The sequence below is a fragment of the Narcine bancroftii genome, chromosome 11 (assembly GCF_036971445.1).
Source record: "Narcine bancroftii isolate sNarBan1 chromosome 11, sNarBan1.hap1, whole genome shotgun sequence".
NCBI lineage: Eukaryota > Metazoa > Chordata > Chondrichthyes > Torpediniformes > Narcinidae > Narcine > Narcine bancroftii.
Genome location: NC_091479.1, coordinates 72,144,648 through 72,162,833, shown reverse-complemented (window position 1 = coordinate 72,162,833; position 18,186 = coordinate 72,144,648). Strand labels below are relative to the sequence as shown.

The window sequence follows — 18,186 nt, the reverse complement described above, 5'->3', positions numbered from 1 at the left end:
ATGACATACTGAATCTCCTCAAACTCCTTACAAAGTATAGCCATTGGTGAGCCTTTTTCATGATTGTATCAACATGGAAGCTCAGAGTTATTGACGCCCAGGAATTTGAAGTTCTGCTGACCCCTCGATGAAGACTGGTTTGTGTTCTAATTTCCTCCTGAAGTCCACAACCATCTTCTTGGTTTTGCTAACATTGAGTTCAAGGTTGCTGTCATGACACAACCCAACGAGCTGATCTAACACCCTCCTGTAAGCTTTGTCTGTGGTTCTGCCGACAACTGTGGTGCCATCGGCAAATTTGTAGATAGCATTTGAATTGTGCCTGGCCACGCAATCGTGGGTGCAGAGTGAGTAGAGCAGTTGGCTAAGCACATTATTATTATTGTGTTAACAGCAAGACTCTTGGTAGGCTGCAGAAATCCCTGATTCCTCCAGCCATGGCTTGGAGGTATGGCAAAAAATAAAGCCAGCAAGACCTTAAAGATTACTGATGTGCAACAGAATGCTGTAAGGCAAATGTGAGATTGTAGGTGATTTGTAATGTGCACAAATGGCACAACCTCTATTTAGACCTGAGCCAAGCCCTTTCTTAATAAGGAGGCTAATGTTTGCTTGAGCTACCAACCTCTGCATTGGGTAGGGCATTCTCAAGATCAAGTTCAGGAGAAATGCCAATATAGTTGAATAACTTTCTCTAAATTTATAGCTGCTGTGAAAAATGCCCCTTTTGATAGCTAATGCTTAGGAAACTATGGTACAAAAGAATTGATAGGGAAGGCAGAAACAAAAGTGAATTACAAGCTCCCTGCCGCCATCTGGTGTGCATTGTGTGAAATTCAGCTGAATTTTTTAGATTAATTTTCAGGGACTCTACATTCCATAAGCAAAGACTAGTGTTTAAATATGACCATTTCTCACCTAAATGATTTTAAAAGAATGAAGATTCCACTTTATATGACTCTTAACTACATGCAAAGTCGCATTATTGTTCGTGGAAAGTACAAGTAGGGAAGAATATATCATGCTCTGCAGGTGTGAACAGGAATCACAAAGAGTTATACAGTATGGAAACTTCAGCCCAACCCATCCATGCTGGGCAAGTTGCCCAATCTGAGATCGTTCCATGACTGGAGGGATTAAGTTATAAGGAGGGGGTGGATAGGCAAGGGCCTTTTTTCTTTGAGTGGAGGGAGGCTGGACCTTATCAAGGAATATAAAATCTTGACGGGCAAAGGTAATGTTCACAGTCTTTTTCCCAGGGTGGAGGAGTCTCAATCTGGAGAGCAAGGATTGAAGGGTAGAAGGAAAAGATTTAGAGGGGTCCTGAGGATCAGCATTTTAACACACCAGGATGAGTGCCTGAGGATGTGATAGTGGGTACAATTAAAATGTTTAATATGGACAAAGTTTGATGCAATATTAATGATTTTGACCACTCCTGTGAGATCTTTGACTATTTTACCTTACTTCTGTGTTTCACACAGTCATCGAAATGATTTCTTCCCATTATCACTAAAGGATTTGCTGGACCTGTGAAGTCTGGTGGCTTTTCTCCACCTTTGCCCACTGAAGCTGTCAGAAGATTAAGGTTTTTCCCACGATGTTCGCTCCAAGGTTCTGAGACCTGAGGGTTGAATTAAAAAAGCAGTTGGAGGCAATAGAGATGTGAGAGAGCTTGGATTACAGTGAATTAGGTTGAGAGAGTCATGAAATCAGACCCTTCAGATAAACAGAAGGTCAATAAACAATGTTGTTCGTGCTATATGGGGGCTGAATTCATGATAACTTTGTGACAACAGGTCAAGAGCTTCAGGTTTATTGTTCATCTCTCTCCCAATACTCCCCAATTTAGCCTGCAGAACACATATTTAAACCTTGCCATCTCTTATTCCTCACAGTAATTTCTCCTGCCTTGACAGGGCCCCTTATAGACATCTCTCTGTCCTGTGAAGGTTCTGTACAATTATTTCCCCAGTCTGTAGACATTGTAAAGGAATGCTCCATCTGGTGGCTCAAATAATAACTGCCAAATGTGGACAATGAAATAGTTTGGTTGTAACTTAAGGTGAATTTTAAGTTGTGAATCCAAACCCCTTGGCGTATCTAGGTGAATGCCGCCCTAGAGCTGCCACTGACATCGGTGCCCCCTGTTAAAAAAATCACGAAAAGCGTCACACATTAACCGTGCCGCTGCTGCCCAACAGAGTTTCCATTCTAAGTGCTCCTCACCACTACCACACACACAGGTTGCAAGATGCCAATCTGTCGTTACCCCATCCCTCCTCCTGATCACTGGGAGGCCACAGTCTGGTGATGGAAGCCTGTCAGAAGTTTCTTTGGGGAGCGGGATACGGGGCAGGAGGCCGGCCTTCACAACTACCCTGCTTTCCCGGAACCAATTCCCTTTGGTGGTCCCATTTATTCCCCCCCAAATAATCTGATCTACAACCCACCTTGACCCCCCACACCCCGACCCCCCACACCCCCCCCCCCACATCCTTCCTTATCCACTGACCTACTCAAACAGCAGCCACCCCCATCACGCCCCAAAAACTTTTCCAAAGCCAGCCGGCTTCCATTTCTCGGCAGCTCCCTCCGTGCAACAATCCTCAGAGGGGAAAGCAAGCTGTGCCACAATGTGAAGGCTGCAGGGAGATCGGAGAGGCTGCCTACGCATGGCCGGGGTGAGCTGTGACCGTCCTGCCGGCTGCCCAGCCTCCAGCTCCACACTGTTCGTTGGGTGGTCTGTTCTTCTGGGCGGCTGCTGAGCCAGACCAAACTCGAGGCACTGCAGCCAGCCGACTGCACCAGTGAGCCTCTGCCCACCAAGCTGTGCACAGCATGGTTGACCCCCAAGTTGTTGTGCTCCAGGTTGTAGCCTATGGCCATGAGGATCTTCTTCATGGCATCCACTGGCAATCCGCGGCGCTCCTTACCTTGGTCATGGCCACCGCCTTCATGATCTGCTTGGCCACCATGCAGCTGAACATCCTGTGCCACCCGGCCTCCGCTTCTTCTCCTTCTTCGCCGCCGCATCCTGCGCCTCCGCCTTGTCCGCCAATGCCACCGGCAGAGGCGGCGGGGAACCAGCAGCTGTGGAGAGCTCCGCGCCCATCCCTGCCATCTGGTGCCCACACGCTGGTGTCGCTACCACTCGTTGCAGCTCCACTCAGTTAGGATAAATGGACAAAATGGTTGTCTTTGTCTTTCTTACCCATAATCCCCCTCACATCTGGAACTTTTCTGCCAGTGCCATGGAAATGGGGGATTATGGGTAAGGAAGACGAAGGTGACCATTTTGTTCATTCATTTCGCATTGAGCGAGGTGCTGGAGCGGCCCCGAAGCAGTCCAATGAGATGCCGGCCCAAGGCGGTGCTCTGGGGCACTCAAGTGAGCCCCAGCAGTGCAGCCCTGTACCCCTGGGATGGAGATTCATTATTAGACTAGGGACTTGGATATCAGACAGTGGTGCTCCCCTGCAAGTGGCATTCCAGTTCTGTGCCATACACTAGATCTGCCTATGAGTTTCAGTGCCATTTCACCTGTGACATAGAAGGATTATTAATGCAGATAGGAAATGAAAATTTTTAAAAATCTCTTTAATCTTCACCAACAAATATCTATTTTTCTTCTTTCTTACACTTCTTTCATACTGAAACTTATTGCTCTATGTCCCCTGAATACCACTATTCAAAGACAAGCTTAAGCAGTTCGAGCAGGGTAGGCAACCCTTTACCGTGCATGGCCCAGATGGTGTGTCAGTGGTTGAAAGGAGGGCCGCCCTGATGCCACTGTAGATGAAATAAATAAATGAATAAATACAATGATGCATTTCAGGAGGAGGGAAGGGATCTTCAAATCTGGAAATGCACCAAAAATCATGAATTAGTTATTAAAATTATACTTTTAAAAACGTAGAAGTCAAAAAGGAGAAAAATTAGTCACAGTGAAAAAATAACTAATCCCAAAACGGACAGCAGTTGTGATGTTTCTTTTATTACAATCTAGAAACTTGGGTTCTTTTTAAAACAACTAGATTTATTAACTAAGAAAACAGCACCATAAACAGAAAACACACATGCAAATCTTATGGCAGTGGTTCTCAACTTTTTTTGTCCAGGGCCCCACTTTAATTTTTTTTTTAAATGTAAGGCCCACCATTAGCAGAAAAAAAGTTATATATTCAAAAGAAGTTTCAATTAAATCATTTGCTGCAAATGTATTTCAAATCCAATTAAGGTCGGGAATACACTGGAACACGTATTTCAAATTCAACTACTACTTCAATATGTCAACCATCTCAAACACACATTCAGCAATGGGAACCTTTCCTCTGAAGCTGGCTGCAGATTTTTTTTGATTTTTTTTGATTCGAGGGACTAATTTTGTTCGTTTTAACCTTAAATCTCCACGTTTTGTAATTTCCAATCGGTTTCTCTTAGCTTGTAGCCAATCACTAATATCACTGAAGCCACATTCTACTAAACAAGACAATGGAAAGTGTATCAATAGTTCCTTTACTAAAGAAGTCAAGTTTGGGTATTTCTTTTTGATCTCATTAGGCAGCCACATCCTGGTTCCTTTCACTTTGAACAAAGTTTTCATAGATTCATTATGTTGCAACTCAGATAACTCCTCTTGGTATTACATTGGAATTTCAGATAAGTCCACCAGCAATGGCCGAGTTAACCAAGAGGGAAAATTCATTGTCTTTAAATCAGAAAATCTATCATTGAAGTTGGTAACCAACATTTTCAAATGGTCAACAATGACATTTGTAGCAGCATAAGTTACCTCACACTTATTCATCCAATAGAATTGACTGAAATTTCTTGCAGAAATATTCCTTTGGCTTAATTCTAGAAGTGTCATGGATCCAAATATCTTTGTTTTTGCATCAATGAGCATCATATCTGCAACTTGGAGTTGCTTGTTCAATGTACTTTGTTTTTCAAAAATGTCCGTCAAGTAACTCGCATAAGCTTTGCCGTCTTTTGTTAGGAAGAGCTTCATTTCAGGTTTGTCCTTCAAAAACTCGCTGAAGGGATCAAAGAGTTCCATAAACCTTTTGATCACGTCCACCTGGACTTGGTCAGTCTGCTCCCACGATCAAGAGGGTACACTTATTTACTCACGTGTGAGGACTGAGCTATCAGATGGTAGGAGGCCATCGCTGTCATCAACATCTCTGCGGAGACTGTCGTCCAGGCCTTCATTGACAATTGGATTCTGGCTTTCAGTGCCCCAGGTGCCATTACCATGGACCTACTGTCTCAGTTCAAGTTGGCATTATTCCAAATTCTCAGTGATCTTATGGGCACCACCTCCATTTGGACTATGGCTTACCATCCACAGGCCAATAGCCTTTTTGAGCGTTTCCACCACCAATTGAAACCAGCATTGACAGCAGGAGGTGATGCATCTCTATGGAGTGAACATTTGCCCGTGGTCCTCCTTGGTGTGTGCACTGTTGTAAAAACAGACCTAAGTTGTTCGGCTGAGGAACTGGTATATAGCACTTCACTGACTCTGCCTGGCAAATTTCTTCAACTGGTTACTGTAACTACGCTGTATGAACTATCCAATTATGTCGACTGACTCAGGGAGAGGATACCATTGCTAAGACCAACACCATTCCGACATCCAACAACTTCACTGATTTACAACACTGCACAAGTTTTCGTTTGACATGAAGCTGTTCACTGGCCACACCAGCCAGTTTACGATGACCCTTATGAGGTCTTACAAGTTTTGTATGACCTCGTAAAAGTTTTGTGATCCTAAAGATTTTGTGATCTGGCGGAACAGGAAGGCTGACACTGTTTCCACTGACCGTTTGAAGCTGGCGTACATTGAGGATCTGTCTTCTCTGTCGCTGCCAAAACCAAAGAAACTGCAGGACACCTGCCAGTCTGATCATCGATCGTGTTATATACTGAGGAAACCTGGGACTATTTCATGCTCTAGCATAAATATCAGCTTGTCAGACCACTATGTCATAGGACAGATCCACGCAGTCACCTCACGTGACTAGGAAACTGTGGGGGGGGGGGGGGGGTTGCTGTCACGGCTGGATACGTTCGTCACCTGTGGGCTTAGAGTGAATGGGAAAGCAGTGGTATGGTTTGAGATGATTCTGAGAAGAAGGTTGGTGCTGAAAAATAAAATGTCGACACAGTATTTGCGGTGAACTGAGTGTGCCCTTTCAACTATTTACATAGCATCTATCTAGGAGTCACAATGACACTCAGCATGACCACTCTGTCACCACATAAGAACTGCCAGTACCTTTGCAACACTATTTTTCTTACAGTATAATAACTGTGAATATTTATATCTGTCTTTTGCATGATCTCTTTTTCAATTTAATTTATTTTTTTATATCAAGTGCCTGTTTGGCTGCAGGAAGTAACAATTTTGGTCTATCTGTATATTGTTCAATGTGTATGACAATAAACATTATCAGAAACAATATTTAGAGGCACCAAAGCGTAATCGCTGCAGCCATTAGGTACATTAGACACATCAACAAGAATCGTATAAATTAAATGACCACAATGTGGCACAGGACAAAAATATAATAAATACAAAAGGACGGATAAATAAATAAATATTTACAGTCACAGTTTGTGAAATGTATGTGCTGTTTCAATAATGCGGGCTGACATCTTGGTAGTTCGAGACCCCGAAAGCGTTTCAGAAAAAAATAAACTCTTAAAACTAGAGATGCTGACTTTAAGCTTCTGTAACTTCTGCCTGAAGGTCGCAGTGAGAAGAAATTGTGACCAGGCTAGCACAGATCCTTCTCAGTATCCTGGCGAACACATTGGCCTTCAACCTGCTTTCAAAGGTGGAGGATATCTACTTTGGAGGACAGAACTTTGGACAGGGCCTTAATTGTTATCACTGCCAGTTTGAGGGAGGTAGGAGGCCCATGGGCCAATTCACAGGTTGGTGAGAATTGTGAGGGTGAGAGAAGGGCGAAGGACTGGGAGGTAATCGGAGAGAGTCTGGGTGGCGACAGCTGTGGTGGACAGTGGGGAGATAGGTTGGGAGAGGATTGAAGATGAGTCAGCTCAGGTGACTAAAGGACAAAAGTCATGGTTGGTAGCTGAGAATAGTGAATAACAGGTATTCTGCCCCATGTTGATCCTTCACATCATTATTGAAACAGATTACCTGATCATTTCCCCATTGCTTTTTCCTCTGGAGTTTGTTGCTAAGTACCAATCCCTTTTGTGATAACCAACTTTGAACAAAAATAGGACTTCAAATGAGAATACCAGCCATAAGATTGTTTTGGATATTCCAAGGTCAAGAAATATCAATAACAAATTCTTTTTTACTCTAAGAACATGAAAAGTCCAATATAAATTTACATTTCAATTTATAAATACATCTCTTCTCATTATAGAATCTTTGCTTACTGCTGAACAGCTGCACCTAGGCATTTCCTGCAGTTTTGTTGGCTCAGGGACGGTGAAGCTCAGGTGTCTGAAGGAGCTTCCAGCCAACAAAGAACATCAGAAATCTGGTGACCATAGTGATGTAAAAAATGTGGCCTCTCAGCCTGTCAACAGAATGAAAGCAACCACCTGTGTAGTATTTATGTTGGTGAAGTGATAATTATTAGAAATCCTAGAAGATATCTCCCTTTAGAAGTAGTGTTTTTTCTCATAAGCCAAAATACTGACCATTCAGAAGCTGACACTTTGAAATCCTACCTTGACTGAAGTCACCATTCAGATCTTCTACACTATCTCCCACTGCTTTCCTAACTGTGCTATCACTAACAGTTGGGGCAGGTATACACTCTTCTCCAGAACTGCAAGCTAAAATTGAACACAAATGACTGACCTGACTGGGTGATTGACAGCAGGAGTTGGAGGGCTAATAGGCATTAAGTAACTGGTGGCCCCCAGAAATTATAGGATTAATGAATGCCAATTAAAATACTGAATATGGAGGTAGAATGGAATTAAAACAGTAGAGTGAGGGAAGGTTCAGAGACCCTTGGGAACTCGTGCACATAGACCACTGAAATATTCAGAATAGGCTCAAAGTAGTTAAAAGGTTAATTGTTTTTATATTTAGAGAGGTCCACACTTTGTGCACAGCAGGCAGTTTTAGCTCGCACAGGATAGGATAAATGCACTGTCCTTAGAGGAATTATTACATTGGTTTATCAGGATGATGCCTGAACTCAAGGATTAAATTAGAAGCAGAACTTACAAATGATGTAGTCCATGGAAATGAAGACTAATGAACCATTTGATTGCTTGTTTGTTATTAAGGAACATGCACGTACATTCTTAATACACAAAAGTGCTGGAGAAACTCAGCTGACACTGCAGAGTTCACAGAAGGCAAAGATATATCACCAATGTTTTGGGCCTGAGACCGTGGTCAAGGTACGTGCAAAAAGCAGGCAGGCACCTGAATAAAAAAGGTGGGGAGAGGAGTGAAGAAGGGGCAGGCGGAGGAGCACAGGCTAACAGCCAAGAGGCCATAGGTGGACATGGAGAGGAAGACAGGAGAGAAGTGCTGAGAATTGATCGGGGGAGGGAGTAGCTCTCCCCCTGTTCATAGGCCCCAGCTATGCCTTTCGACAAATCTGTCCATAGTTTCGTGCACTGCCAGACTGAGACCACCCATAAATTGGAGGAACAACACCTCGCATTCTGTCTGGGCACCCTCCAACCAGACGGTATCAACATTGACCTCTCCAGTTTCCATTCCCTTTCCGCTTTCTTCTCCTGTGCTCTTAACAATGACCAATGAATATTGAATATTGAATCTTGAATATTGGCTTGTGCTCCTCCCTCTGCCCCATCTTCCCTCCTCCTTCCACTTTCTTTTTCAGACCACTGCCTGATTTTTCTCAAATCTTGATGAATGGTTCAGACCTGAAACATCTTTGCCTCTCTGTGTGCTGTGAGACTGGTCTGGCTAGGAGCAATCCTTTAAGACCTGCCAGTAGGTGTAGCTACACTCTCAGCCAATCACAGTCATCCTACACTACCATCTGTACATATCTACATATATACATTGGTGATAGAATCTGTACTATCACATTCACCCCTTCTTTGAGAACCGACCCCAGGGTGGATGGAGGTTAGGGGCTGTTCCGGTCAGGGTGCCTGACAATCCAGTGTGACCACCGTGGTGCCGGGATTGGGGTCGCCGGAGTCGTGTTGCCGGCAGGCCCGTAGAGTGCGGCCACTGCTTCGCTCAATTCCCCAGCGGCGTTGTCGACAGTCTGGCCTGAGCTGGTGGGGTGGTGCTGGTCCCTCTGTTCAAGCACATGACCTGGGGAGAAGGAATAGGGGGAGGTTGGGTTAAAGGGACAGCAGGTCCCAGAGCCTGGCGAGAAAAGCCTTGGCTTGGATCAACAAGTCTTTGGTTCTTTCGACGTGCAGTACAATTTTATTAACGAAAAAAATTTTGAAGGGATGGAGCGTATGCTATGGCTGGAACGCCTCGACATCAACCCACAGTCAGCTACAGCCTCGAATGACTTTAAGCACTGGGTGAGATGCTTCGAAACATACTTACAGCTCTCTGATCCTGCTGTGATAGAGGACAACCATCGACTACTAATATTGATGACTATGGTGTCCCCAAGAGTCTATCAGAGTGTCCAGGACGCGACCACTTACGCCGCAGCCATGAAGGTGCTGAAAGGGCTCTACGAGCGACCGGTGAACAGGGTCTATGCTCGGTACAAACTTGCTACAAGGAGGCAGCAGCCCAGTGAGTCCTGTAGAGCTTATATTCAGGCACTAAGTGCAATGGGCAGGGACTGTTCCTGCACAGACAGAACTGCTACGGAGACCACAGATGATCTCATTCAGGATGCCTATGTGGCCGGGGTTCGATCGAATGGGGTGAGGCAGCGGCGGAGAAAACCTAGAGGATGTGATCCAGATTGCAGAGACGATGGAGGCTGCGGTCTTAAGAATGGACATGTACTCTCGGGGCTGGACCCCACACTCTGATGTGAGTAGGATGCCCTCCCTCTACCCTACTACTTCCTCTACGGTGCCCGATGCAGCCCCAAAGTGTTATTTCTGAGGGAAGAAGAAGAACAGCAGGTCCCAGTGCCCGACGAGAAAAGCCTTGGTTTGGATCAACAAGTCTTTGTTTCTTTCGACACGCACTACAGAGGCTAGGGTTAGGGTGACTTTCAGGTGACCAGAATACCCCAATGGAAAGCCACCTAAAATACCCAAATGCAGCTGTTGGGAGGCCACCTGAAAGCAGAGAACCCTGACCTGAGGAGTACTGACCCAAGCCTCCTCGGGTAGGTGTATTCTCCACTTCTGAGTGCTCTCCCTAGGCACCTGAAAGCGGACGGGACTACGGCCACAGTCGACAGGAGCCGGCATTTGCTCTGCGGTGGCTCTCCCTGCTGCGGACCTTTCAGGTGCCAGAACGGCCTTCAACGCTGCCTCCTGAATGTCGTTTCACACACACCCGCAGACGGCTCCGGAGCCGCATTCTCCCAGCTATTCCACCTGAAAGTAGCTTAGGACTCTGAACATGCCCACATGCAGCATGTAGCAGCTGGACATCTGATCTTGATTCTGAACTCTTATCAACTAAAGGTAGAATAGTTTCCCATTACTTCCATTACTGCAGGAAGTTTGTAGGAGGTAAGGCATTACAGCGATTAAAAAAAAAGTTGAAATAAACTCTGAGCAGTGACACAGCCTCGTTTCACATAGATCTTCCTTCCTCATTATAGTTGCTGACCCTGTGATACCCCACTGGTCATGGGTTGCCAAAACTGAAAATAATCCCCTCACCTCTGCTCACTGTTCCTGCTTGTTAGCCTCATGGGTTTTGGGATTTAACTTCTTGTGAGGCAATTTGTCAAATATTTTGGGGTAACCCAGTACCAAACATCTGCTAGTTCTTTCTGTACTCCTAAAACTCTAATCAATTTGTCATACATGATTTGCCCTTTTTTAAGACCTGCTAGCATTGGCTAGATTAGATTATGATTTTTCCAAATTACATCCATTGCAATAGATTCTAACATTTTTCCAATAATAGATATTAGGCCAATCTTTTAACACTTTTTTAAATCAGCAGGGGCCAATTTTCCAATCCATCTGGCACATCTTCAGAATTTAACAAATTTTGGAAGATTATACCTTCTACTTTCACTATGTTGTTAACCACATCTTTGGGTTTGTAGAATGCAAGCCATGTGGACTGGGGGTCTTATCGGGCCTCAATCCCATCAATGCTAATTCATTTGTAATGTTGATGGCATTAAATTTGTCCTACCATTATCCAATCTTAATATGATGTTAACAATATCTTCTAATAAAGAATGAGCCACATACCTCTTTGACTGCTCTTTCATTTCCTTATTTCCAATGGCTCATTCTCTGGGGAGAGGGGTTCACTTGGACCTCTCTCATCTCTTTTCTAAACTTAAAGAAACTCTTCCTGTTTTTTTAAAAATCCTCACCAATCAGCCCTATGAGTTTGTTTTCTATCATCGTTTTTGTTCTTTGCTGAATTTTGAATTTATCTTGGACTTCATAATTATAACTTTTTGTGTTTTCTTTTTCAAAACATAATTTATCTTCCTTAACTTCCTTGCTTGGCTATTCATAGTTCATCCTTCCCTTTGAATATTTCCATTGAGTGGAATATATTCTTGTTTAATTTGAATGACCTCCTCGACGGTTTGCCATGTCTTGCCTACTGTCTTTCCTGCTCATCTATCAGCCCAGTCCACTTCAGCCAAACTATTCTTTTTCCAATGGAATTCCCTTTAAGTTACACACAATTATTTCTGACCACCAAGTTTTTTTCTCTCCCAAACTGAATATAAAATGCAGTCATACTTCTGAGGGAATCTATACTTTGAGGTAATTTATTGAACCTGACTAATTATCCATTACGAGATCAAAGAAACCCTGTTCTCTAGTTGGCTTCAGAAAGTATTTCTCTAGGAAACTATCTTAATGCAATTATCGCTTTTTTAATGTGATCAACCCAATTTAAACAAAGAATAGTTTCGCGTAATGATGGCAAGCCCCCATTATTTGTTGCTTCACACCGGTTCCTCCAGGTGGCTATTATGGAGATCCATGCACAATCCCAGCAGCGTCCTCTTTTCCTTGCTCTTTTTAACCTCCACCCAAATGGACTCAGCATCTTCCGAATCCAGACCACTTCACATATCTTTCCTTATTTAATCTCTTATTAACAGTGCTACCTCACCAACCTCTCCTTCCTGCCAATCCCCCTCGAATAAAACTATCCATGAATATTAAATTCACATTTGTGATCCTCTTGCAACCGTCTCTGCAATGGCTATCGGATTATTCCCACTTGGCTGTTTGTGCCATTATTTTATCTACAATACAACAAATGCATTTCACAATGAGATATAAAGATTTAAACTTGCCTTTTTGTCACTTTTATTCATATTAACTTTTTTTTTTGTTACTGTGGTCCGATGTACATCTTGCCTGCAATTTCCCTGCATTCTATTTTTACAGTTTAAAAAAAAAACTCTCTCCACCTGCTTGTTTCCATTCACCTCCCTTTCCAATTAAATTCTTCCCCGAGAGAACTAGCAAACAGTCCCTTGAGAAGCCCAATTCCAATCTTGGCCCAGCATCAGGCATCACTTGTAACCAACTTCCTCGAACAGGTGCCACTGTCCCATGAATCTAACTTCCCTGCTCTGCACCTTCTTTTCAGGCATACACCCATCTGTTTTTTTAATTGCAGGTGGCAATGGAATAAATCCTGAGATTACTAGCTTTGTGTTTCTGCTTTTTAATTAATCTCCGTCCCTTAAATGCACCCTAAAGGGCCTAATCCTTGATGATCTTGCAGAGACCCAAAGCCCTTATAGTTTGAACTATGTTGGAAATGTGCGCACAAAAAAACCAGGTCAATATTAATGCCTTCCAGCTGGCATTATGCCTATATGGAAAATAAGGTGTTATTTCTCCAATCTGCAGGTGGTCAAGGTGGGAGAGTGCATAAGGCTATGGACAGACATGTGAGTGTGGGAGTGTGACTCAGAATTGAAATGATTGGCTACTGGAAAGTATCTGTTACTGTAGCAGAGGTGCTCAGCAAAGCAATCTCCCAATTTAGGAACAGTCTTTCCAGTGTAGAGAAGGCCACAAAGGGAGCAGTAAATCTGTCCTGTGGATACACAAGTGAAGTGTTGCTTCACTTGAAAGGCGTGTTTGGGGCCCTGGACCGCAGTGATGGAGGAGGTGTGGGCGCAAGTGTTGCACCTCCTGCGGCCACAGGGGAAGGTGCTGGGGTTGGGGAGGGGGGGGGGGCGATAGGTGGGAAGGGATGATTGGACAAGGGAAACAAGGAGGGAGCAGTCCTTATGGAAGGCAGAGAGGGACGAGAGGGGAAAAATGTGCCTGGTGGTGGGATCCTGTAATAAGTGTCAGAAATTCCGGTGGATGATGTGTTGGATGTGGAGGCTGGTGGGGTGGTAGGTGAGGATGATGGGGATTCTATATTTGTTGTGTCTGGGGGCAGAGGGGGCCAGGGCAGATGAGCATGAAATGGAGGAGATGCGGGAGAGGGCTGAGTTGATGGTGGTGGAGGGGAAGCCACGTTTGTGGAAGAAGGCAGACATTTCGGAAGATCTGGACTGAAAGGCCTCATCTTGAAAACAGATGTTACGGAGATGGAGAAATTGAGAGAAGGGGATGGAATACTTGCAGGGGACAGGGTGTGAGGAAGTGTAGTCCAAGTAGTTGTGGGAGTTAAAGGGTTTGTAATTTATGTCGGTGGAAAGCTTGTCTCCCGAGGTGGAGACTGAGAGATCCAGGAAGGGGAGAGTGTTGTCGGAGATGGACCAGGTGAGTTTGAGATCGAGGTGGAAGTTGAATGTGAAGTGGATGAAGTTGACAAACTCATTGCGGTTACATGAGGCAGCCCGTCGACATACCGGAGGAAGAGTTGAGGGGGTCTTGCCTGTGTAGGCTTGCAGCATGGATTGCTCCACAAAGCCCCCAAACAGGCCCGCAGAGCTGGGACCCATGGCGACTCTTTCCTCCACTATATTGGCTAAGGCCAAGTCTCCCTTGCAGTTCTTCAGGGTAAGTGCAGAGATGAAAGGACTTGAAACTTCTTACTGGTATGATCACAGCTGATTTAACTTTGTTTTGTTTTAGTCGCGTCAGCACTTTTTTAATATTGATACGCCGAGCTGAGCCATTTTAATTTTTAACTTCCACCTGGGAGAGCCGTCTTAAGCCGCTTTCAGGTGCTCGGACGCAGCTATTGCGCCGGCAGACGGGGCTGGGGGGAGTGCAGCTGGGACGTGCAGGTGGCCGCGGAGAAGGCGCCTCTCTGTCACCCGAAGGAGAGCCGCGCCCGAGCGAACGCCGGCGGACTGTGGCCGTGGTCCCGCCGCCGCTTTCAGGGGCGACGGGGGAAATTCCCCGAGCCGGAGAATATAAGTGCTCCTCCCGGCCGGGGTTCTCTCCGCTCAGGTGGTGGCCACCCGACAGCCGCACTGGGGTAGAACTGGAGGCTTTACAGTTGGGTATTCTGGCCACCCGAAAGGGGGCCCATCCAAACCCCTCCCTGACAAGGCAGCAACACCCTCCCCCCCCCCCCACCCAAGGAATCAGATATCCCGAGCCCAACTCAAATGCACAAGTTAAAATGAGATGGTGTGTTTCTTATCGAGCTGGGCATCTGCTCTCTGCCACTGTGGATGTTAACACCGCATTGAATCATGCATTTCTTAGTCATCCTGGCGAGTCTGGGTGTTGACCAATGCAGCTGACATTGGGCACAGGGTCCCCGCCCACAGCGTGGTTGGGCAGCTGATGTGACGCTGCGCTCTCGCTCGACTGTCAGATGATCGCCGGTGCGGAGCTGGAGGGGAGGCAGCGCGGAGCCCGAGCCGACAGCGAGGAGAAGACGGGAAGCAGGAGCCGGGCGCGCCCAGCCACCCAGGGCGATGAGCATGTTGGTGCTGATCAATAAGCTGCTGGACTGGTTCAAGTCCCTGTTCTGGAAGGAGGAGATGGAGCTGACCCTGGTTGGGCTGCAGTACTCCGGCAAGACGACGTTTGTCAACGTGATAGCGGTACGGTCACTCCGCACCTCCTTCCTTTATTATTCGGCCCCCTGACAACCCGCAGGCGAGTCGCCCCCCCCACCCCACCCCGATCTCTGGGCCATGATTTCTACCCTGCCGTGCGAGCATTCATTTTGCTGAAAGCCCCCCTCCTGCTCCTGCACCCTGCGCTGGGGTGGGGGTGGACCTCGCTCTTCCCACCGGAGCCTGGACCTGCTCAGGGTGTATGGAGGAGGAGCCCTGCTCCTCTGAATCATGCTTCGTTCAAGCACGTCCAGGGGCATCATCATGTGCCTTGATTTTTCTCTTGTGGTGCAATTCCTTTTACAGTATTGTTGTAAAACATCGTCTGTTCCGTTTTTAAGCCTCATGCGAAGGACCTTGTAGATGCTCATGTGCGATTTTAATTGTGTCTGGAACACGCACCCCTGGCATGTGTAGTGTGGCTGGACCAAGTCTCCAATATGATGCAACTCCCTTCCCCAGCAAATGAGATCAAGCATAATCCACTGATTGTGTCCTAATTGGAAATTAACATGGACTCTGCCCCATTCATCGTTTTAAGTTGAATGCTCTGGTTCTACATGATTTAGTTGGGAAGGCCTTCCTATTTTCTGGTCAGATTTTTTAGCTTCTAATAATTGTGAAGAGCAGAAAAGCATTTTCCTCTTTGAGATGTTAAACAGAAGTTTGTCTTGGTGGCAAGTTTCTTCCTGTACTGCACGACGATGCCCATTGCCGTTCATCAAAGACGTTCTTCTAGAAAAAAGAAGATCCCTCTCGATGCTCAAATAACTGTTTAGTGCAATCACCACATATTACGGCGTACAAGTTGACCTTCAGATAAGTTGGGGCCTCATTTTCTTGGTTTTCATGATATATCGGGCGTATAATTTCCCCCCCCCCCCACCCACCCAAAATCGTGTTGGGTGTTGCCGGAAGGTGGTTGTTCCCATAGAGTCTCCAGCAAAATGACAAAAGGATGAAGTGCGTTTTAAGTTAAATGTAATGGAAATGGCCAAGAAATCCAGCAACTGTACTGCTGTTGTAGGCTGGGTTTCAGGTCATCTTGTATGCTGAATCTACATTGAAGTTGAATTTAAGGACTCATTTTTGTATCTGACATGCACGTCGACCCCTGATTTTCTTTGAGTGCTTTAAAAAAATTTTTAATTTTTAAAAATTTTTCACACTGTAAACCATATCAACCAAAATATGTACAAACGTATCTCTTTAAATTTACACAGTGGTCTTTTCTCCCCTTTCCCCCTCCCTCCCCTATACCCACCCCCTTCCAATAGCCATAAATATTCAACATATACAATACAATAAAACCATAAAGCAATATTTTCACACAGGAAAATAAACAAGAAAAATGCATCATCTATTTATTACCCACTGAATCTAGTTTTAAGTGTTCTTTGAGGGTTTCATGCTAAAATATACAGCAGGTAAATTTATTGAGTTTTGAAAATGTCCAGTCAGTAATTTTTAAGCATTCATTTTTGGATTGATGGCATTGAAGAGATATGCCGTTACTGCTTATTCCTCCTTGCCCTTGAGTTGATGGTGGTCCCCCGCTATCTTGAACTGATATCATGCTGGTGAAGGCATTACTGCCATGGAGAGAGTTCCAGGATTTGGACTCCGTGACACTGAGGGAGCAACAATGTATTTCCAAGTCAGGGTGGTGTGTTATTTATCAGATTTATTGTAAGACTACATCAATGACATGACATGCAATCCTGAGATTGTTTTCTGTGGGCGAGGCAGAATTACCTCTTATTGGTAGTACAAAATAAAACTGTCCTCAACAATGCAGAGAGAGAGAGAGAGAGAGAGAGAGGGAAAAGAACAATAAAGTGCAAAAGTAAGAATCCTTAAATGAGTCTCTGATTGAGTTTGTTGTTGAGGAGTCTGATGGAGGAGGGGTAGCAGCTGTTCCTGAACTTGCTGGTGCGAGTTTTGTGGCACATATGCCTCTTTCCTGATGGCAGCAGTGAGAGTAGATCATGTCCTGGGTGGTGTGGATTATTGATGGCAGCATTCCATGTAGATGGTTTCAGTGGTGGGAAGAATTTTTCCTGTGATGCCCTGGGCTGTGTTCACTCCCATTTGCAGGGTTTATGCTCAGGAGTAATGGTGTCCACATACCAGACTGTGATGAAGCCACACAGCACACTTTCCACCTCACCTCTGTTGAAATTTGCCAGGGTTTCCAATGTCATACTCAACCTCCACAAGCTCCTGAGGAGGTAGAGGCGCTGATGTGCTTTCTTTGTGACACAATAAATGTGTTGGGCCCAGGAAAGATCCGCCGAGATAGTGACTCCCAAGAATTTAAATTTGCTCACCCTGTCCACTTCTGATTTTCCCCCAGTGATTACTAGATCGTGGACCCCTGGTTTTTCCTTTCCTGAAGTCAACAATCAGCTCCTTAGTTTCAGTGACATTGAGTGCGAGGTTATTGTTGATCCACCATTCAGCCAAGTTTTCATCTTCCCTCCTGTACACTGACTCATCCCCTTCGTCTATACAACCCACTACCGTGGTATCACTGGTGAATTTGTAGATGGTGTCATTGTTGTACTGAGCCACAGAGTCGTAAGTGTATAGTGAGTAGAACAGGGGGCTAAGAATGCAGCCCTGTAGTACTCTGGTACTGATGGAGATTGTGGAAGAGATGTTCATACTAATCCTCACTGATTATTGTCTGGAGGTGAGGAAATCCATGATCCAATTACACAGTGGGGTACTGAGACCCAGGTCTTTGAGCTTGCTGATCAGTTTTGGGGGTTTGATGGTGTAAACTGTCAAACTGTAGTCAATAAAGAGCCTCCTGATGTATGCATTTTTATTGTCCAGGTGTTCCAGGGTTTTGTGTAGAGCCAGTGAGATGACATTTGCCGTAGACCTGTTCCTACAACAGGTGAATTTGGAATGGATTAATGTTGCCTCTCAGACAGGAGTTGATATACTTCAACACCAGCCTCTCCATACACTTCATCACTGTGGATGTGAGTGCACTGGTCGGTAGTCATTTAGGCAGGTTATCACACTCTTCTTGGACACTGGTATGATTGATGCC

At 45.2% G+C, this 18,186-nt stretch overlaps 1 protein-coding gene across 5 annotated transcripts in view; it reads left to right on the top strand.

The window, feature by feature from the left end:
• The first annotated feature begins 14,859 nt into the window (after positions 1–14,859).
• The window catches only part of LOC138745889 (ADP-ribosylation factor-like protein 8B-A), an 84,581-nt gene continuing 81,254 nt past the window's right edge, over positions 14,860–18,186 (top strand). For 4 of the 5 annotated variants that reach the window (XM_069903358.1, XM_069903357.1, XM_069903360.1 and 1 more), the window contains exon 1: positions 14,860–15,107. In XM_069903358.1, coding sequence (XP_069759459.1) covers positions 14,979–15,107 — 129 coding nt within the window. In that variant the 5' untranslated portion in view covers positions 14,860–14,978. The remainder of the gene's footprint in view (positions 15,108–18,186) is intronic. The other variant, XM_069903361.1, reaches the window with a different exon arrangement.